The sequence below is a fragment of the Populus trichocarpa genome, chromosome 9, assembly GCF_000002775.5.
Source record: "Populus trichocarpa isolate Nisqually-1 chromosome 9, P.trichocarpa_v4.1, whole genome shotgun sequence".
Lineage (NCBI taxonomy): Eukaryota > Viridiplantae > Streptophyta > Magnoliopsida > Malpighiales > Salicaceae > Populus > Populus trichocarpa.
Window position 1 is genome coordinate 11,875,194 of NC_037293.2, and position 22,401 is coordinate 11,897,594.

Here is a 22,401-nt window from a genome sequence, read left to right on the forward strand (position 1 = left end):
TTATACTGTATTTAAGTTAAATACTCAAGTCAAACAGTAATTATAGCAAACCGGAGTACAAATTTGAGATGCAAACATACCGAAGTACACAACTTCTGAATAAAAAATAAAAAAGATTGCTCTAAGTTTCCACCTGTAACTCTTGCTGAAAATATGATTATGCATTGAGAATCAGATACAAACTATTACAACTGGTTCTTCTACTTCAGGTAAATATCTTACAGCGCTGTCAAATTTTGTGCTACAGAAATCAAATCCAGTAAAACTGGGAAGAGAAAGGAGTGATTTTTTCAAGGAAAAAAGGAAAACAAAGAAACCCTCACCCCAAAATAGAATTTAGAAATGGAAGCGAAAAAAGAGAAAGAAAAACTCACTAAGCACATTACAATAGTGCAAAAGAATCTCAAAATCCAGACCATCCCCTGGAATTCAATTTGAATACTAGAACCGCTCGAAATTAGCTCACCCTGGATTCCGCCAGCCCTTGCTTGTGAATTTCCTGATCCACCTCTTGAGGACAGATGGGTGGACCAAATGTATAAATCAAGTTTACAAGTGTATATGGAACAAATCTTCACATGTCAATCACCTCAATGTTACAGCAAACCAGCCAGCAGAGCTCCAGGATCCGTCAAAGCTGCAGCATTGGTTGGTTGAGCTACTGGAGCAGCGGGTGGTGCTGGTGGAGGCGGTGCTGTTGGAATACTAACTAATTGTTCTTTGATAAACTCCTTCAGCCTGTGTAAGGAAAAGGTAGAGAAATGTAAGTTGTTAAAAAGTGTGGGTTGATAAACTTGTGGCACACGGCTTGGACATCAAATACATACTCAAATGTTAGTGTTGGGTCCCCTGAGGCAACTGTCATCCGCAACTGTGTTCGGTCTGCGGGATCTGTTTCAATTCTAATCTGAAATATAGAACTCAAAGAAACTGTCAGAGGGCTTTCATGCCAAAATTGGAATTCAAACAATATCAGCATTGCAAACTAACAAGAAGGAACCAATTGTGAGAGGGAAAAAGAGAGTTAATAAGTGATTATACAAAGCAACTTGTTTGGAAAAGGTTTCACTTTGTATTTTCAACTCTAAATCTGTAACGGACTATAGCTAGACAAAAGGCTTTCAACCCACGTGTTACATACCCACTAACAAATCCACCATACAAAATGCTCATTGTATGACAGCAACAGAATTACAAAACCATTTATTTAGCTCAAATAAAAAGAAAAATCCTTACCAAGCAAAGCATGGGCCGGATGCTCTCTGAGTAGAAGGTAGTACTTGCAATCAGGTTATTGGGGTTTGGGTCCTAAAGCAGAAAATGGAACAGTGAACAATTTGCTATATAACTCAAAACGAGGGAATAAGATGGAAAGAGAGTCACTTACAAGCCCTGGACAAACTGTCAGCCGAGAGCTGGTAAATATGTTTGCCATGTCAATGAGAGACAATGGTCTTACACCTCTAACCTGTGTCATTAAAAGGGTAATAATACAATATGATGATGTTAGTCAATGGAAAGGGATACGATATAGCAACGTAATAAATGGCAACAGAACTTGCAACTGGTCATATTAATGAGACAAAAAACTCAAAGATTGACTGTTTAGATTTTAGACATCCTTGAAAAATATGAATGAAAAGGTAAGGCTACATCCTCTAAAGGAAGAGATTGACCATTTACATATTGATGCCGCCAAGGAAGAGGAATTTGTAAATTATTATAACTTGACTTGTAGGTTTTGAGATTTCTTGTAACCTAGTCTATTAGGATTTTTTACATAAATATGTCAATAGCACACTTTTTAGGAATCTTTGCCTATCATGGTTTTCCTTTTCCTTTTCGTATTTGATTTTCTGTTTCTTATTTAGTTTCGGACCACTAGGATAATGAAATTATGAGTATTTTCATTTAGTTAGAGAGCTGTGGTCTTAAGTATTTTCCATTTTCTTTTTCTCCTAGTGCTTCTATTTATCTTTCTTGTGGACACCTGTGGGCCTCAATAAATGAACTCTAGCTCAATACCAAATCTTAGCGGGACTAAGATACAAAGTTGCCCGACATCACATCACATGTCCTTCCTATCATGACTGAGAAAGGAAGTGTATACTGCTCTAACGGCAGTTGTGATCAGTTAAAACAGTACCGGAACAGTGTAACAAACAAGCATGAGCACTCAAGAAGAAAAATCAATTTCGTGAAAGCCTGTCAAAAGATCTATTGCCGCAAGACTTCAATATACTACTCTACCAACTAGGTCACATAAAAGGCAGCTATATCCATCACCATGAAACAGACCAGATGAAATGGTGACATAATAGCAAACTGAAAGGGAAAGAATTTTTCTAATCAACAAAAATTATACTTGTAAAAGAAAGGCAAAATATACATACAACTTCTTGAAGCTTCAGTGGTGGTCCTGAAAGTGATCTCCACTGAGGGAAAAACTCATCAGCAGACACTGTAATAGGCTGAAGAAATTTGTTCAGAACAGCTGGAAGGCGAAGCTTGACATTGGCCTACAAAAAGTCCAAAAATTAGACAAGTGTAAAGATGAACATAGAAGGCAGCTAAAAATTAGCTTGACATTGGCTATTTCAAAGATTAGCAATGCAGAACACATTTCATATATAATGTACCATGTTTGTACCAAACTTGTACGAGAAGTCAAGAACAGCAACATCCCTGCTTGGATGGAGATTCATTATTTCAAGCGGGCATTGCACCTATACAACAAGAGGAAATAGTAAGGAATACTATAGTTGAAGAAAAATTACGACAAAAAAGGTGCCCTATAGTGACTAACAGCCAGTTCACAATTACAAGCATTTTACCTGTGCCCGTGGAGGAATTGTTTCAGGTACCAATGAGAGTTCGATTTTTAAATGGGCAGGGGGTAATATCTGAGCCCGAACAGAAAGAAGTGGAGAAGTGTTTTTGTTTCCCAAGAAAAGGACAAGACGTCCATGCTGAGCTCGCCACTCCGCTTTAATACCAATCTGCAAAATATTTGATTCTAAAATCAGGGCAGTTCTTGGAGAAGCTTTTGCAAACTGTAAGGGCAACTTTAAATGCATAGAGGGAAATGGCTTAAGCATCTAACCAAGAAAATTAACTGTTTGGAAAAAGGAAACTCGTACCTGAATGTTTGGATCCTCATATAAAACACCACTATCCTTCAAGCATAAAGCATAAAACCTTTCATTGATATTTCCAATTGGCTGCAATCATCATGAACAAACTCAGCTCGTCAGAAGCAAGAATCAAAATGCTATAGAAGTCAAGTTACATCTGCCAATGCACAGCAGCTAAGATAGAACTGGATTGCATTATACATTCAAAGGCACTCAAGCAAATCCATCCGCCTACCCAATAAAAAGCACAAACAGTTTGAAATGGAAAAAAACTTTCAAGTTTTCACATCTAAATTTCCTAGACTAAATAGACAATAACACTACAACAAACTACACACCTGGACAGAATTAGTTTCCTTTCCTACAGGTACAATAGCTGCTGCATCATCCGCTGGAATTGGAACCCCTTCCAGTCCAGAAACTGCATTTGGCTCAAATTGGACAGCAGCTCCAGGAGGGCCCTCAATTGCCAGTGGACCCAAGAGATCACCTAGGAGATCTGCTGAAGGAGATTGAGGATCTACTGTAGCCAAAGTCCCATTTGCCTGGGACAATTCTTGAACTGCTGAAGTATGCTCCTGTCAAGATAAACATAAAATAGATTCCCCAATGCAACTCAGAAATTGTTTAAACATTCTTCCAAGCAAAACTCCAGGATTCATAAATACTAGACAAGAACTACCCACATCGCCACTCATGCTGGGAATCTTTACTAGACTAAGCTGGCCAACAGATTGAGGGGTCCCATTCGAAGGTTGTTGGTCTGTTACAACCAAAGCATTAGACATATGCTGCTGCGCCCGCAACTTAATAGCACTTTGCTCTGCAGTATCTACTTCAGCAACCTCAGCTTTTTTAATCAATGCAGACTGAAATTCAAAGTGAGAAACAGTTAGTTACAATAGCATGCAGCTGAATCCCTTAATCACAATCATTGATGAACTTGCAGATGGTAACCTAGAAAGATTCTTTATTCAGAAAAATTATTGAGTAAACACACTTACCTGACGCTCAGGGAATTTAGGCATTTCAGCCAATATGTCCATTACAGCTGCACCTTTCCTACTTAATGCAAAATACTCAATTGCTCGCTGTTGTATCTCAACATCAATGCAACTCTCGTATCTATGACAATACCAAACAGTTTTAAGGAGGTTTGCAGAATAACCAACAGATACCAACTTAACGCGGAGGATGAGAGGAGCAAAGTAAATCTTACTTGCTAAATATTGCCCAGACATGTTTCTGTAGTTCTGGGTCAGGGGGTTGAGTGTGCATTAAGATCTTAGCATACGTGGAAAGAAGAATTGGAATGGTAGTAGTTCTGCAGACACATTCATTACTCATATAAATGACCAATGAAGACAAAACACAAGTTTGACAAAAAAGATGGAGAAAGGTTAGGTGTTCTTACGATACAGTAGGAAGCTTCTCATGTATGACACTAAAAATTTCCTTCGGACTACACCCAGGCCGTCTGGCCAAAAGGTGGCTGTACTCTCCAAGGAGATATGCACTGACCTGTTACAACCACATACAAATAGCAATACGAAGTCACACATCTCCATTCACCACCCCCTACTTTCTTTCTTGTATCAGTGTAATAACAAACTAGTAATGGTGTCAAAAGGTGTTAGCACAGAACTACACACCTTGACCATTGTCTCATGTATGGCAGGCTTGTCAAGATACTCTCTGGCCTTTGCTGCTGCATAAGGCTGATCAAATGTTTCGAGTCTCAGTTGAAAATTTCTAGATCGAGGTCTCTATAATAAACAAGATTCATTATGCTTAAGCCACAGATATTTTAATTACCTGTAGGTCTTCATTGTTTGTAACAAACTGCACAACACGAAACCATATATCATCGCTGACAAAATCTCCCGCCTTGTCAATCAATTGAAGGATCACATCCACGTACCTATGTTCAAGATAAATAAATAAAATACACATTGATAATTGATATTTGGGTGTTTCTGATTAATAATAAACAAATTATCTAGCCATGCTAAACAGGAAATGACAACCAACAAATGGTTGAGCCATGAGCTTTAGTTACTACCACTGTTATAGGTTTCATTGGCACTGAAATTCTTACATCTAGTTAAACTATTATGAAGCAAGGAAAGATAGTGCGGTGTCTCACAGAATGTAGAGCTATTAGTTTGCCACTAATATAAGCAGAATAATATGATAAACACCATACAAGAAATATGAAACCAAGCATTATAAGAAATTTCACATCCTTTAAGGCAGTTGCTAACTAGGGAGACCTGCCATTCCAAGTATGTATTTTTAACACCCGAAATCATATTCAACATCTCATTTTAGCGGTAAATGCCAATAATGTTGGTGACTTGAATTGAACACTTGTCCATTCTATTTCCTCTAACCTATGTCCAAATGATAAAGAGATTATGCTTTCACTGCTACTATGCCCAACATTTCCCTATAGCTGACTGGCAAAAAATCCTTACCAAGACAAATCAGGAAAAAACTTTTCTGCAAGAATAGCAGCTTTAAGAGACAACTCCTCACGCATTGCAAAATCTGCTGTGCTAAGATACTGAACATCAGATAAAAGTCAGTGCACATTCTCAGTGCCCTACGTAGATCAATAAAGAATTCCAAAGGAACTGTGAACTAAATTCACATCAAAACATTAGTCCATAGATTCAAAGTGTTTATTTATACCTGCAACAGTTCTTCCACTATGTCCTTTGCATTTGAAACATCACACATACCATAAAGCAAATCAAGAGCACGCCGACGGATACTGGAGGGAAAATTTGAAGTCAGCTAAAGTCTAAAGAATATATTTGATCTAAGCTTTAAAGAGAAGCAGTTGGCATTTAGGGCGAGCATTCAATAGTTTTATCCTCATAAACATTTGATATTCAATACACTGTGCATGCATCTGATCCACATCTGTGGCTAAGATGCCATCGTCTTTATAATCATTGACATGAAATACCCAAAAGGAAACAAAGAAGAAAAGTGCAGTGCTCATATGCATCAGAAACAACATAAAAAATAGAAAACATTTGACAAATGCAACACTCTCAAATTTAACCTGATGTCAGGATCTTTCAATGAGGTGATGATCTGAGCCTGATGTCTTTTAATGATATCATGCACGTCTGTAACCATCAACATCCGAGTCATATTCTCCTGCAGCAGAACAGCAATGCCATGTAATACTCAATCATGCAGCTATAAAGCAGTAATTAGAGATTTACTCACCAAAGTTTCAACATCAATCAACTGTCGTAAGTTTGTTGAGTTGCTAAAAAAATAAAGTTACAGCATCTCTATGACTTACCAAGCCAAGATAACGGATATTTGGTTCACGAACGGCAATAAATTTGCCAAGGAGGGCAACACACTGAGACATCATCTCTTTTTCAGCATCAAGGTGCATTACCTGCAAAAAGGAAATTAAGATCCAGAAACCACAACCAATAGGCTCGCAAATCATTGGTACTCTTGCGAAGTGAGAAGGGTGAGACCTCAAGTTCAAGTCCCACCTTTGTCAATCTATCATCCATCTCAATAAATAAAACACAACACCAGGTCCCTATAAAATACTCAAATAACTATAAACTTTACTTCATTAATCATCTATTTATTGAAAGTGAGGGCAGGAACCAAATCACATGCATTTCCAACCAGAGTAGAGAGGCAATTAAGAAGGATGGTCTCAAAATGTCACCCAATGCCAAGAGCTTAAATGGTGATGTAAGCACCAAAGCTCATCAACTTGAAGGCAGTTCTTTCCTTCAAAATCCTTTTCTTTCTTTTATCACATGCACATGAGAGGAAGAGAGGGAGAGAGGTGCTAGTATCCACACAACACAAAAAATATATGTTCAATTATGTTATTACATAAGCAGTAATAATACTTGCATTGAGAGCTTGTCCAATTTCCCATTGAACACCCAAATTCCCTTTTCAAGATAAATGAAATGATGCTTACTGAGCATCCAAATGAAGAACTTCTATAATGCTCTTTGTTTTGTGCCTATGGTTAGTTTCTGCAAAATCAGACAAGGTACTGCTGCTCCCACAATACACCAACCACGAGCACACGCTTGTCAATAACAACACTGTACATCGTATCAACAAACAAGATCTAAGCTGTTCTATATAACATATTGATGCACCAACGTGCTTAACTGAGCAGTAAACTTACAAGAGCAAGGGCTTCAAAGAGAACAGCATGCGATGCGTTGTTCTTATTTACATTTTTTACAACATCAGTTCCCATTAGTATCCGCTGTAAGACCTGAGACCACCAATTAGATTTTATTAGAAACACAAATTCTAAGAGGAAAATGTCGAATTAAATTCTTTGAAAATAGTCAGACCTCAAACAAGGATCTTCTAGTATTAGGATCTTCAATAGTCGGATAGTACTGAAGAGCCCTCATTGTCTTAACCTGTGTAATATCATTAACAAGAACTTGTCAGCTATAAATGGAGAAATTGCTGACAGCTAACATTCATGAAATTTAAGAGTTACTACTTAAGAGGAAAATTGTATAGACTAGATCAGAGGTAATCAACTTCTCTAAGGATCTCATTTTTTCTTTTTCTAAAAGAGAGAGACAGGACAAAAAGAAGAAAAAACATACATACATATGTGTGTGTATGTGTGTATGTATGTATGTATGTATGTATACTGACCTGAAGCCAAGGAGATGGAATACCATAATAAGTGTATTCTTGTGGAATATCCTGGTTCCTAGCAAGTCGCTCCAGTGTCTTAACACATTTCGGTACACAACTCCAATATGCTTCATGGTTATTTGACACTAAAGCAACAAGAAGACTCATACAAGACGTCAAAACACCAAGATCACGTTCATCTAACAGCTGTGCCATCCGATCCGACCTGAGGCATTTGGAAAAAGAGAGAATTTGATTTGGCAGAGATAAAAGGTAATTTGGATAATAGTCTAATGGCTAATTTGCAAAAGCATACCAGCCATCTACATTGACAACATCTGGATTTTTTCTGTACAAGCGCAGCAAACATAATGCAGCCTTCTTTCTCACAAGTGGTCTGCAGCTACTAGAAATCTAAAACAAAAAATGGGGGGAGTGTCAGCTTTCAAAATATGCCAGTCAAGCTCACAATTTTTTTGCTGTCCCTTACTAGTAACTTTTGAACGTCTGGTGCCAATGATTCAGCAAATTCTCTCCCACCAATATTTCCAACCTACAAAGATCAGAGAGATATCATAGTTCACATGAGTGAGTCTAAGAGTTGTGAAATCAAATACATGTTGTAGAGCGAGGCAGAGAAAGGAAAGAGGGATAGACACTAATGAGAAAACAAAAGAACAGATAAAGGTACTTTTCTGAAACATCTTAATAATATGATCGTGTAGTCTAGAAACAAGAAAAAGGTCTTCTGTTACCATACCATAGTCAAAGCCAGGCACTGAAAAGTTTCATTCCGACCAATAATATCATTGCGCACTGTATTTATTGCTAATCTGAGAAAATCATGGTTCTCATTTAGCAAAGATGATGTCACTATGTATCCAACCTGCAGGCATTCACAGAAAGGTGAAAATCAATTGAACACCAAAGTCGATTCATAATATAAAGAAAACAGGAACACAAGTACATTTGAACTTAAACTGATCAAATCATGGAAAGTATAGCTTTGGAGAAAGACTTGACATTTATTTAAGAAAATGAATAAAAAATATCATCTCCAACGATCTTGAAGGCCTCCAGTAGTCATTATACAAAATTTAGTTGTTATAATTATATGGCTTTCAGCTTTTATCACCATGTTAGTGGTTCCTATTGATTGGAGTACATCCTTTGGATTATGGAGAAACAAGGCAGAATAACCATTGTTTTCAATAATTCAACTTATACAAGCTGATAACCATTAGAAATTGTGAAATGCAAAAAAAATTTACCTGCTTTTCAGGGTACTTTGGTGCGGATATTAAGGAAACAGCTTCCATGTGACCAAAATCTACATCGTAGCCTAGCATGTAAATGTAAAGCATTTTCCAAACATATTTCTTCTTTTCATAAGGAGTCAAGCCCTGTCAAAAGAAACAAAAATGCCCATACATAACAGCTCTCTCGATGTATAAAATACTGCAAGTGTTGTCTGATACAAATACAAGCGAGAATTAACACCTGCATAGATTCTTACATAAGCTAGGTAAAAACATTCCTGTTATCCCTTGAGATTGTATTTTTCTGATGGTGTGGTACTTTAATAAAATTGCATTGAAATTTCAGGTAGATATTATGAACGAACGTCGAGATTATGTCGACCAAGGCACAAGATGCAGCAAAAAAACAGTCTCTAAGAATGTGAGCAGAATCCTTGATAAAAATTCTGTCCTAGTGAATGAGCCTAAACCCTCTAGTAAGAAAATAAACCTCTCTTCCCGAGAAATTATTAGGTGAACTTAGTTCACCACTTGAGATCATGGACCAACCAATTGTAGAATTATATATCATCCTATTTTGCGAATTAGAAAACTCAAATCATTTTTCTCTCACCTCTTAATAAATATTTTGTTTTTTTTATAATCAAGGTTATAGCTTGTTCATTTTAAAGTTGATGGTGTGGATAGATAGAATGATATTTCATTCTACAATTGGTTGGTCCATAGTCTAGAATGGTGAGCCAGGTTCATGTAATCATTTTCTCCCATGGCTTTTACAAACAAAATTTATGAGGCTTGAATGCAACTTTTTAGCCTCCCACCCACCAGCAAAGAAATTCAAAGATCTGAGTGCAATCTCCAAGACAGCGACCCACAAATTTGAATAGGATTCTTGTTCTAATGAAAGCACTTCATCTTGAAATTAACGGGTTGCCAAAACAATAATCTAAACTTGTAGTCGAGTACCAGCATATCATGGTATCCACGTTCATAGACAAACACCCAGCATATCATGGTCTATGCATTTCTTGTTTCCACGGAATTGCTCAAAACCAAAATATGAGTAACCAGCCTTAAAGTTTGATTGAAATCTAAAATCAGCTACACCAACACCCTACAGCACCGCAAGTTTGCATATGGTACATTGGAACAACATTGACAGAGTTCTTACATCTGAGATGGTAGGCTACTGACTTATTTGCGTTTCCCTTCTTACATACGAACATTCTCCACACAAGCCTTACCTATCCTAGGTATTATTGAGCTCATCATTCGATCATATGCATTTCAATGCAATAAAAAAGAAATGTCCTTTCAGATGCATCGCCAGTACACATCTACAGAAAGAGTAAACATTCAGACACACTACCTTAAAAGGCTCTAGCCTATTACCTAGAAAGAAAGATAGAATCTCGATAACAGAAACATCAAAGAAACTCAATCTTACTGTCATTCACTACCATGAGCTCACTCGACACCAACTCTTCGCTTTCGCAGCCCTAAATACTTATGCTATGAGAAATGCTAATCTTACAAAAAACAAATCCCGCATTCACTTCCCGAGAAATCTCAACCATTAGATTTGCAAGACCCATCAGTAGGGTCCACTCAATCAACGGATTCAGCTGAGTCTTACTCTTATCCCCATATACTTGCATTAGCTCAGTTAAACTTGAAATATTTCAAACTTCACTAAGAGAAAAAACACAGATTATTAAAAAAAGAAGAAAGAAAAACAATTCTTATAATTACATGATGATCTAATAAATAAGAAATTGAAGCAATCAGTGCTAAATTAACATGCTCTATTTCTAAAAAGTGATTAAATTACATATAAAAAGAAGAATAAAAGAAAACCCTAACCTTTTCGTTTTTGAAGCGAGTACGGATATTGCCAAGCTCTTTATCAACGCGAAGTCTTTCTTGCTCTTTGTTTGGACAATTTCGAATATCGCTTATAAAGACAGAGAGTCCTCTCATGCCTGATAACGCCATTTCCCTCTCAGATCCAACAATTAGAGAGGGCTGATTTATTAATTAATCGATTATGATTAAATTAATCACCAGTTTTCCACTACAAAATCGTCTTTCTCTTGAAAATAAGAATGGAGGTTAGATCTAAGATAATGAGATCTTGAAGAAATGGAGATCTGAGTGTGAATTTGATGCATAAATGGTGAGGGAGAGAGGAAGATTTGACGGGATGATTTGTAGAGAGAGAAAGGGTGGGAGGGAGGGAGGGAGGGAGGGAGAAACAGAAATGAAGAATTTATTTTTCGTGTTTTTCTTTTTCTTTCTTTTTTTCTATAGAGAGAGAGAGAGAGGGTGGACTGCGGAAATTTGTAAAAGCCGTCGGGGTGCTGCGGGAGACGACTTTTATTTACTGTAATTTAATTTCATTTAATTTAACCTCTTAAAATCCAACCTGAGGTAAGCTCGATAAATTTAAAATATATATATATATTATTTTAATAAAAAAATTCATAAAGTTAACGGATTAATAACTAAATTTTGATAATTTATTAGATTAATCTAGATTTTTAATTAAATTAACCAAATTTTTAACCAAGTTTTTATTTATTTTTTTAAATTTAAACTAATTTAAATTTTAATTAATTAAATTTTAAATTGAAACTACCACTAATCCATGTTTTGAGATAATAGTTGGAAAATTAATGGAATTTTTTCAAAAAAAAATATTAATTGGATATGGTTTAATTCTTTTACTTTAGTTTCATTTTCATCTCACTATCCACATATTGCAAATATTTTTATTTTCTTGAGAATTATTTATCCTTGAAGCGGTTTTCAAGCATGGAAATCAAGTTCCCAAATTTAATATATTAGTTTTTTTTTATTTTTTTGCAATTTTAGATAACAAGATGAGATATTAAACAAACCGCTTTCATTTTACGATCTTACTCAACAATTCAAGCTTGAGATGCATCTTATATTAATTTATCTCTCCTCTTTCATTTTTTTTTTCATTGTTAAAACTATGTCGTTCTACAAAATGATGTTTTTTATTATTTTGTTTAATTAGGAGGTTCGTTTACCTTAATTCTACAGGAACATTAATTTTTGTTGGAGGAGATGAATTTGAGCTCTAACTGTTTATTAACATAAACAAAAACAATTGTATTGGTCTGGTCTGGTCTAGTCTAACCTAATTAGTTGGAGCTCTTCGTTTTCCCACAAGTTATTAGTTGTGCCCCTTTTTGTTGCTGTGCTTAATTTAGTGGAGGAAAATTTGTATAAACCATGGAATTTTTATTTTTTTTTGGTTTAGGGAAATGGACCGACCTTAATACATAAATTGCTTTTCCTGTATTTGAATTAAGTTTTTAAATTCTGTTTAAAAATGTGATCGAGATTGTATTTTAAAATATTATTTGACACTAAAAAAATTTCAAATGAAACCTTAAATGTATAATTGTATATAGTTAACTATGTTTAAATTTTTAATATCCTACCAACCGCGTGTTACGGTTGTCATGCTGACAAGCCAAAGCATAAAGGAAAAGGTTTCTGTTGATCCCATGATAGATGTCATTACTCTGCTTCAAGGTGATGAATGGAAGCATGGGTCCATCAATGGCTTCGGGAGGTAAGAAAACCTTAAATTCAAGTGCCTTTCTGGTCACCCGTCGAGCAAAGACACGGTCACCTTGAGGAATCGGGAACTTTCGTATTCATTTCATAGCAGGAAGAAGAAAGTGTATGAGACGACTTCAACTATTGCACCCCACTCAATTTTGCCCAATCTACGAACTGCATACCACCATAAATATTGTTGGCAAATCGCACACCAACAGTGAAAGCCATGGCAACAGGTGGGACCTGTTTTGCCACAGGTGATGCTTCAACCAGGTGCTCCAGTCCATTAATAATTTGGTAGCGAGTGTTGGAAGATAAAGCAAGAAACACACCTGACAAGGCAAAAACCATAAACAGCAAGGCATCGATGGATAATTAAAAAGAAGAAGAAGAATCATATAAATATATCATCAAAATACCGATGGGAGAACAAAAGGTCTAGCCAGAATAAAATTGAAAGCAAATTACTTACGTAATCCTAATGAATAAATGAAATTACTGCTGCAAAAGAGACTAAAAATGAAATGGAATTTTAAATGTTGCAGTATCGACTAAAACCTCAGTTCAGCTAGTTCGGAAACCAATAGCAAAAATAGACTGGCCAAGAAAGTTTGCACTGATAAGTTGCCATTGTTACCGAAATAGAAACCAGAAGTTGGAAAAAATTATATATAAACATACCCCAAAGAACCGCACTTTGCACAAGAGGTGGAACAGGAATGTCCTCATCTGATTTCTTTATGCTTCTGATGATAGAGAAAAACAAAACAAAGCAATTAGCACTTCATCTCCAAAAGAACAAATATCGCCTTTAGTAAAAAAACCACCACTGTCATAGAACGTTGTATTTTTTAGCAAGACAAATAAAAATAGAACTCTTATGCAGCTTCAGCTGCTTAAAGAAAACAAGTAGAAGGTTTTTTTTTTTTACAAGTAGAAGATAGAGCAGGTAAACACAAACACAATGGTATCGTTTTCAATACAAATTTCTCAGATATATATTTCCCAGCTGCAACAGGGGCATGTTACTCAGTAGATTTTCCTCTAATATGGGAAACCATGCACTCTTATTGTTTAATTTCCCTAGTATACTCAGTAGACAAAACAGAATAATATACAGTTCAATTGTTAATGAAAAATAAATATGAGAGAAACTAATGCTTAATGGCCCATTTGCCAGACCAACTGCAGAGTACAACTGGCAATCTTAAGGCAACCCAAACATCTTGAAATAGAGAGAGTAACATCTTTATGAATATAAATCAAACTTCAATAGAAAAACAGAACCAGCCAAATTGCTTAATATGGCATTCTTAAATGATTTAGAAGTCAGAACTCAAGGATACATTTTGTATAAGAAAAAAGACTCAAGGATACATTCATAACATCACAACGCACATTCATCCAGGAACAACAATGAAATAGAATGAGAGAGAAATCATGAAGATAAAAGGAGTACCGTTTGGCAGTCATTATTAGATTAGCAATGCCTTGGCCAATAAGTCCACACCCAAACCCAACTGAACCATATAACACACCCTGAATACAGAATTTTTCAATAAAGTACATCAGAAGCAGAAGAAAGTAATAGTGAAGGTACCACTAGAAGCATAGAAAACCAAGGACTGAATATGAAACATGCATTCGAACACAGTTCCTAAAACAAGAGTTGTGAAATAAGATACCAATAACAACTAAAATGCACCCTCCCTTTGGGTTGTCAGTTTTGAGGATTTCTGAACATGCAGCTATATTTGAATCACATGTGGTACCTTGTAAAAGTAGGTAGCAGTGCGCTGTTTCACAGAGAATTTGCATCCTGGCCTTTCAGCTTCAAAAACACTGCAAAAAAAAAAAAAAAGAGGCTTTGTGAATGAGAATCTGCAATAAGAGAATGTGAATGGAAAAGGGAATCAACATGGTACCCTTGAATGGAAATGCTTCTCATTGCATTTATATAGTAACAGTTACTTTAATTTTGTATCAAGTGGTCAAATGCAACTCTCCAGGTGCTATATGAATTCCTGCATACATTGTTATTGAAGTAAACATTCAAGAAGGTCAAATCCTACGATAGCTGCTAAATGAAGACCTAAAGGTCACCATCAAGTTCTCGTCCAGCCAAAGTGGCATGGCCAATAAAGCCCTATATGAATTTTACTAGCAAATGACCATTTCCCTCACTAGTCGAGCAGCACGGCAAGGTTCTAACCAATGAAGTTGAGTTTATAAAAATGGCTAAAGTATCTCAGCTGATTAGAGCATTAAAAAAAAAAACCATTTCAATATTCTAGGCAATATGGCGCCTAAAGTTCAAATCATAAAGCAACACTACTCAAGTTTAATATTCAAGGGAGAAGATATAACCTGCTAGGAAGAGCCGCACATGCCTGCTGTATGCTCCCAAACAACCCACCTGAAACAGCCGGCTTCCCAATACGAGCATAAGGAGCTAACAATCCAACCAAAGCAAAGTCAACCACAATCCCAACCAAAAGATCCGCCGCATACAACTCAAACTCTGACCAGAAATCCTTTCCCCTCTTCTGGACCTCCGCAAACGTTGCACAACACGAATCGATAACTATCTGCAACACACATCATCAACAAGAATATTAATTTCAATGCATAATATGAATACTTCAAATTCAAATAACCCGGCATATACGATTCTCTCTTTTTTCTATATATATATATATATATATAAAAGATTACCAGAAACAAACCTCTGTTCCAACTTTGAAAAGAAAAGAAGGATCAGCAAGCATTCGATTACGCAGCATAGTACAGTACTTCATTAAAACACCTAGTGGCCAAGCTGATCCCTGCAATAACAGATTTACAATACCACCAAAATCAAACAATTATTATATTTATTCTATTAAATTTTAAAACGAAAATCAATAACTTTATAAAATCATTAAAATAAAGACCTGCAAATCGAGGTAACGAAGGAGAAACATTTTGCGAATCCCGATAGATTTAGCAGCTTCCATCATATCAGCAGGAAGCTCAACTCCACGTGCCTCTATTTCCTTCATTACTTCCTCGAATTTCATTATCGGTCCAAACTCCTTCTCCTCCTCACTATCACCACCGTCTCCTCCACCTCCTGCTCCTCCTCCACCACCACTACCAGAAGAACCTCCATTATCACCTCCACAACCATTATCGCCGCCATCAGTTCTCAACTCAGAAGCAATATCCAAAACCCCGGGATCATCGTTCAAATTACCGTTAGTAACGGTACCGGAGGTAGAATCAGAAAAGGAGCATTTAACAGAGTGAGTGGTATTGTTGAAAGAGCAGACTAATTTTATTGGATGAGAATGGAAATCGTTGCAGTGGCTTTTGACGGAACTGAAAATCTTGACGGTGAGATTGGTGATCGGAGCGACGTCTTTGGAAGCAAAGGAGTTGGAGAGAGGGGAGAGTTTACAGTACAGCGAAGAAACTGACATTATTTTTTTCTTATCGAAAAATGAATTTTTTAAGTAATACTATTAAATAGAGCTTAGTTATTGTTGTCTCGACGGAGACAAGTGATTTTTGACTCCGATTTGATCTGTGGTTGTCCGGCGAGTCAAAAAGGCAAAGTCTGTCGTCTGTTTGGTTTTTATTTTGTAGTATGTTGGGACTTAAAGGAGGAGTTACTAGGTTTAGGAGTTCGGGTGAAGTGTCGAGTGAGAACACTGGTTTGGGGGATTGGATGCGGTCGAGAGCACAGAGATTGGAGAGGATGTTTTGGGGAAAGTCCCTTGATTATGTAGATTATCACGATTAAGTACTCAAACAATGTTTGTTTAATCAATTGAGTCATCAAAAGTTTAGTCTCAAGTTTTTTTTTTTTTCCATCAATTTTATTGTAGAAAAAGATCCAAAATGTTTTTCATCAAATTTCGAAACGTCGCCTGAGAGATTCGAACTCTCGCGGGGAAACCCCATGTACTTAGCAGGCACACGCCTTAACCACTCGGCCAAAGCGACGTTGATGGAAGAAACATACAAAGTTATTAATTGAAAACATAAATAATTCTTGAAGTTTCTTTCCTCTCGCCCTGAAGTATCTTTCTTCCTTCTGGAATTAATTTTATCATTTCCAGGTCTCCTTGAAGTGTTTTTGGGCCCTTCATCTTTTCTTGATTCATGGCACGTTTTGAGGATAGCTTAGCACTCCCCTGGCTTATTCTTTTGCAACAGTACTCCACTTCAGGCATATAAGTTTCTTAGGATCCTGAATCTTAGCTACATTTTGCCTTCATGGGCATGAAAATTGGCACCCTAACAAGACTAGCTTCGCGCCAAAACCCATAAAGGTTCCATCAACGTAACATCTCGAACACCCCATTAGGATGTTAGAAGCAAATCCAAAAAATGCTGCTTGCTTTGCTCGTTTTCACCTGTATCTTCAAAAAGAATGCCGAAAGGCTTTGCAGACAAATTCCACATGCATTAGACTTAGTTCTGTTTTTCCCCTAATGCAACCGGAGGCTTTAGAACTGCAAGCCTTAGGTTCCAGGAAGAAAACTGCAGCTTATATTAGTTGATGTATACTACGCATTTTAGAGAGCCGAATCATCGTCAAAATTATCCAATGCGTAGACTTGAAAACATACAAATTGGAACATCAAACATAAAGAATACAGAAATTAGTCAGACTGAGATGGAAGTTCAAACATGCAACATGAGTTTTATGATATATTTCCAACGTTTGGCAATCTTAAAAAACAATTCACAGAGCTATACACGTATGGGCCGTAAAAGGGTGCCAGAAAAACCACAAACAAAAAGTAACTACACTTTTCCTCTATGATAAATACATGATGTATGACAGCTCCATTCTAAATCTGGAGTAACATTTCTCTACGAGTCCAGATTTGGATTGGAGCATATTGCTTTTAAAAAGCACTATAGGACTTTCCATAATCCTGTGGTTCGAGAAGTCTAATAGATTTCCCTTTCCAGATGGTCAGATATTTTCGAAAGAAGTACACTTCAACGAGGATGAGGAGAAATTGCATTCCATTTTCCATACAATTTGAAACCAATTCTGTGATACGAAACTGTGATCCTCTTTGCCCTGACTTGTAGAACTAGCACACCTTCTATGCATCAAATCAGTCTTCAGTGTCCTTGTGTTACTCTCAAAACAAAGAGAAACTCTTCCGGTGCCTCGAATGGTGGGAGCGGCGTGCTTGTTCAACAGATGCTCTGGGAGTGGGTCCAGCACTGTCAACAGGATCAGGCTGGGCATCTGTGGATCGTGGGATAAGCTTGCACCCAATTTTCCTGGCAACCAAGCGAGGGGAACTAAGAGAGCTATGTGATTTGGTCACTTTCTTCATCTCCTGTTTTATTTTATTAAATTCTTCTTCAAGTTCCCCAACTCTAGACCTCATACTTTCCATATCTCCCTTTAAAACCTGGTTCTCTCGCACAACTGTTATCCACCCATCTCTCTGCACAATCTGGCCTGCCATTTCACTAGGAACGGTCATTGGACCAGCAGGGGCACTTTCAGTGTCCAAGACATTTAGACAGCCAGCAAGGGCAGTTCTCAATTGCATCTGCTCAAAGAACAAGACTTGAAGAACCACTCTAAGCGGTAACCTTGCATTCTGGGAAGCATGGGCACAGGCATCAATGGAGAGCTTCTGGTAGTCAATGGTGTTGCAAAGTTCTTCCTTCTCCTTCTCTGATAGCCAAGGGTGTGCCTGCAAAATGCCACAAGTAATCAGAATCCTTCTAAACTAAGAAGGTTGTATTTCAGAAGCAAATCCAATAATTTCAAACCTTGAAGTATATATCTAGTGCTCTGTAAAGCCCGTCATGCAATGGCCTTGAAGATTCCGGAAGGGCCTCTGCAAGAAAGCGTATCTTTCTAGGTTTCAAATTTACATCAGAAGCAACCTCTGCGATGTAGTTATCTATCAGTTTTGCAACCTTTCTTAGTGGTTCAGATGCTGGAGATGTTTCTGGGTCCAATGATGGTGGAGAAAATGACGTGGTCCTTGATTCTGAAGACATGAAATGATGAATGATCCTTTCTACGCAGTCAACATCATACAAAGTATCAGAATCTGAATACGCAGGAATAAGAAGACTATCTAGGGTCGCCACTTCCAGTTGCATCCCTATTCTCCTCTCTAAAGAGTCCTTGCACATTTGACTGACACCCAGTATCAGTGCCACTCGAAGAAGTCCCAATAAAAAACAGCAAAAGGATTTCCCCTTCTTCTCTGGGAGAAGTTTCTCGATGGTTTCTATCAAAACCTTTTGATCAACAACAGCAGGTGTCAAGCTAAAACTGGCAACTGTTCTAGTTTTCCCACTTTGTCCACTCTTCCACCTGCCCAGGCCCGGTAAGTACTTCCTGCCATAATACATAATTGCACCCACAAGAATTTCAGGTCTTATGCCTCTGGTTTCCATTGTATTTATCAATCTTTCAAACAAACCTACACTAAGGTATGAGATGTCCTCAAACCACCAGTCAGATTCTGCGCTTCGGATTCTTGCCCCGGTGTTTATACCATTCCACAGGATGCTACCACCAGGGCTCTGTAAGCTACCATACATCATCATGGGCCATCCAAACAAACTAGGATCTGTGCATACCATCATGGATAGAGCACTCAAACATTTTCTTATAATCTGGAGCTTTTCAGCCCTTGCAATAACAGGATCAGAACTTTGAAGAGCCAATATACAGTCTTTCCAGTTGTGAAGTACATTCTTGTGGAAGAAGTTCTCAGACTTGGAAAGCAAATTATCTTCTCCATACTCATCCATCATTTGAAGATAGTCTGCTGCGCAATACACCATTACTATGTTTCTAGGTGTCAATTCCATCCGTAAGCCATAGCAAAACTTTACTGCAATCAAGAAAGTGTCTGGACCACCAGGGAATTCCTCTAATACTGTGAGGAGTGCCTTTTCAGAGGATTCTTCACATATTCGTGCTATCTTCCCACATTTTGACACCAATGGAAACTGGACAATAAGATGTTATCAATATTTCCAAAATCCAATTTGACTAATACCATCAGCTCCCCATTAAGAAAGTCTTTGCACAAATAAGTAATACAGTACCATTTGATCAAGTCAAGCATAGAAAGCACTAGATGATTTGGTAAGATATTAAAATTCATACCAGGTGCGGTGAAAAATGCTGTCATTTTATTTTTTCAAGAAAAATCAAACCAGATGTTTAAAAAGATGTAAACTAAACCTTCAAGTTTCTTGTGCCACAATAGGCACTCTGTTCACAGGTTAAAGTATTAGCTAGCAGATTTTCTGCATCCTGAAGCAATATAAATGGTTTTGGGTTTTTTTATGAAAGGTATTTTGTTTCCTGGATGAAAAGCATATTGGAGTAAGGTCTCAAGGAAAATGATGATCCCACTAAAAGCAGGTGATTTACAATATCCAGTAATATCCCAGAAACAGCACTACACTCCTGAGCACCACCACTATAAACCATGCCAAACACTCTAATCGTGATCGGCATCAAACATATTTAGGTCAAAATTTCAACCAGGAAAAGGGTATAAACTATCCACAATTTTACATAAACCATAGATAAAGAATTCAAAAATATTAAAAGGCAGGTACACAAAACAACAAAAGCACGATGAATCAGTGACTGAAGCTCTCAACCCCTTCAAGTAGGTGAATATCAACCTACCTTATGAAGATGAAACTTTATACCATCCACAACAACAGTGATATCACTTGGCAACCCTGCATTGCAGAACCTGCAAAACCCACCAAGAAATCATATTATCAGTCAATCACACACACAATCAATTTTGTTAAAAAAAAATTCCTTTTTTCTTCAAAAGCCCGTGAATTACAATAGAAGGCATGATTTTAACAAAGGAAAAGAACTCATAATTCAAATTCCAATACATAATTCTGGTAACTACACACAATCACAGCTTTAGAACAAACCCGATGACAAATAAACTCAAACCGAACTCACCCAATACAGAAAACTGTCAAAAATCCCAAGAAAATAAATTTAAAATATGGGCATGAGAGATTAAAAGAGATATGGTGAAGAAACATACCAGCCATTACCCTCTCTGTGAAAACCAGTAACTTTCCCTGCAGGGGCCATAGCCAAGCTAAGAGAGAAACAAAGCCCCTTCTCTTTTTCTTCGCGCTGTTTTTCCTTCTCAAACAAGCAAAATCCTCAATTGGATACAAAAGAAAAGGAATTTAAGGCAAATAAGCACAGAAACAGAAACATGCTTATAATGACTTCACCTTCACGGTGTTAAAAAGGGAAAGAGAAAGAGAAAGACATGACAAAAACACAAGGGGAGAGAGGGCGAGTCAAGAGAGGTCTTAGCTTAGGGGTGTCAAATGTGGTCGTGTGGGCAACAAGAGAAACTGTGGGCCTCTTTACAGCTAAGAAAAACACATACAAGTGTAAGGTTCAAGAGTTTTGAAGTGTGTGTTAGTGTGTTCTCAATGTGAAGAATTTTGCATGCCAAGTTAACAAGAAAACCACTAACAGCATGGACCATGTAATAGGAAAAAAAAAAAGTGTGTTCTTAATTATTACGGGTTCCATGTATCAGCGTATCAATCTGAGTTATAAATTAAAAAAATCTAGAAAGATGTTTTTTAAGAACAATATTCTTAGTGTAAAAGAGAAGAAAAAAAACAAAGAGAATATGGTGGCATGGAAAAGGAATGCACAGATCACGACATGGTTGGTATAAAGAGTGGGGAGGTGAAAATGAAAACCTTTTGTAATGGGAAATGCTTGTGAGATTTGATGCGGGCAAAGGAGAGAAAACAAAGCACGAGATTCTTGGAGTTAATGGCCGGCTACTAAGGTATTTAAGAGGAACAGGAAGGACAAGCGTCATGATAAGAGGGCCAAACTATGGTTAAAAAAATGATGGTTTGTCTCGCTTTTTTTCGAACATCTTGCCTGCAATCATCATTCAAAACGCGTGCGTTTTGGACATGTCTTGGATTTGGTACCATAATTATTAAACTTGGTTAGTCTTAACGATCGAACTTTGCGTTTTGGACATGTCTTGAATTTGGTACCATAATTATTAAACTTGGTTAGTCTTAACAAACTTGGTGGTGATTGTTGTTTTTTTAAATAATGTTTTTAAAAAAATATATTAAAATAATATTTTTATTATTTTTAAAAATTTATTTTTATATTAGTATATCAAAATAATTTAAAGATATTATAAAAAATATTTTTTTTCAAAAACATATTTGTACCATAAAAACAAACAAAACCTAACATAATTTATCAAATTTGATGAGGTGAGAAATTTTATTTAAAAAAAAAAAACAAAACAACATTATTTAGATATAAAAAAAAATTAATTTAAGTTCACCTAATAACTTCATAGTTCACATCCTTTTTTCACGCAAACTCTAGGTTAAGCCTGTATTATTTTTCTTGGGGGTGTTTTGGTTATTTTTTTCTTGTTTTTTTTTTAATGAGATTGAATTTGGGTTTTATTTTTAAATGTTAGTGTTGGGTTTTTACGGAGAGTACATGTGATTTTATTCTTTTTTTTTTTTATCATGGGAAGTACTTAATTTAAAAGCCAGATCATTTGATACACATGATATTTTTATTTGATAGTTAAGAGAGTGGGAATAAATTATTCTTCCTTGATTTATTTTTTCTAACTTATGTATGAGTGATTCAATCATAGAGACCAATTGATTACATCTCTTTCTTGTTTTAAAAATGTATC

General features: G+C 36.6%; 3 protein-coding genes and 1 non-coding gene across 4 annotated transcripts; all 4 read right to left on the reverse strand.

The window, feature by feature from the left end:
* Positions 1–142: 142 nt before the first annotated feature.
* Positions 143–11,348, reverse strand: LOC7474927 (AP-2 complex subunit alpha-1). The gene is made up of 27 exons (XM_002312853.4): positions 10,925–11,348; positions 9,074–9,205; positions 8,563–8,688; positions 8,293–8,355; positions 8,119–8,216; positions 7,821–8,028; positions 7,502–7,573; positions 7,327–7,419; positions 6,457–6,558; positions 6,208–6,305; positions 5,829–5,910; positions 5,612–5,700; positions 4,950–5,055; positions 4,787–4,852; positions 4,549–4,655; positions 4,354–4,458; positions 4,139–4,259; positions 3,821–4,003; positions 3,473–3,712; positions 3,141–3,221; positions 2,835–2,999; positions 2,640–2,726; positions 2,394–2,519; positions 1,388–1,468; positions 1,237–1,308; positions 828–907; positions 143–738 (listed from the first exon to the last, which is right to left on the reverse strand). The coding sequence occupies exons 1-27, from the start codon at positions 11,054–11,056 to the stop codon at positions 597–599; spliced, it is 3,057 nt and encodes a 1,018-aa protein (XP_002312889.2). The 5' UTR covers positions 11,057–11,348; the 3' UTR covers positions 143–596.
* Positions 11,349–12,434: 1,086 nt separating this feature from the next.
* On the reverse strand, positions 12,435–16,374 carry LOC7474926 (protein RETICULATA-RELATED 1, chloroplastic). Its single transcript, XM_002312852.4, has 7 exons — positions 15,592–16,374; positions 15,385–15,483; positions 15,026–15,246; positions 14,431–14,500; positions 14,118–14,197; positions 13,340–13,404; positions 12,435–12,990 (listed from the first exon to the last, which is right to left on the reverse strand). Exons 1-7 carry the CDS (start codon positions 16,117–16,119, stop codon positions 12,797–12,799), a joined length of 1,257 nt encoding a protein of 418 aa, XP_002312888.4. The 5' UTR covers positions 16,120–16,374; the 3' UTR covers positions 12,435–12,796.
* A 189-nt stretch (positions 16,375–16,563) lies between these two features.
* TRNAS-GCU (transfer RNA serine (anticodon GCU)) lies at positions 16,564–16,645 on the reverse strand. The gene has a single exon. It is a non-coding gene; the product is annotated as a tRNA-Ser (tRNA).
* Positions 16,646–17,324: 679 nt separating this feature from the next.
* On the reverse strand, positions 17,325–21,472 carry LOC7474924 (BTB/POZ domain-containing protein At3g44820). Its single transcript, XM_002312850.4, has 4 exons — positions 20,731–21,472; positions 20,346–20,415; positions 18,452–19,651; positions 17,325–18,372 (listed from the first exon to the last, which is right to left on the reverse strand). The coding sequence occupies exons 1-4, from the start codon at positions 20,778–20,780 to the stop codon at positions 17,803–17,805; spliced, it is 1,890 nt and encodes a 629-aa protein (XP_002312886.2). The 5' UTR covers positions 20,781–21,472; the 3' UTR covers positions 17,325–17,802.
* Between the last annotated feature and the right edge of the window lie 929 nt (positions 21,473–22,401).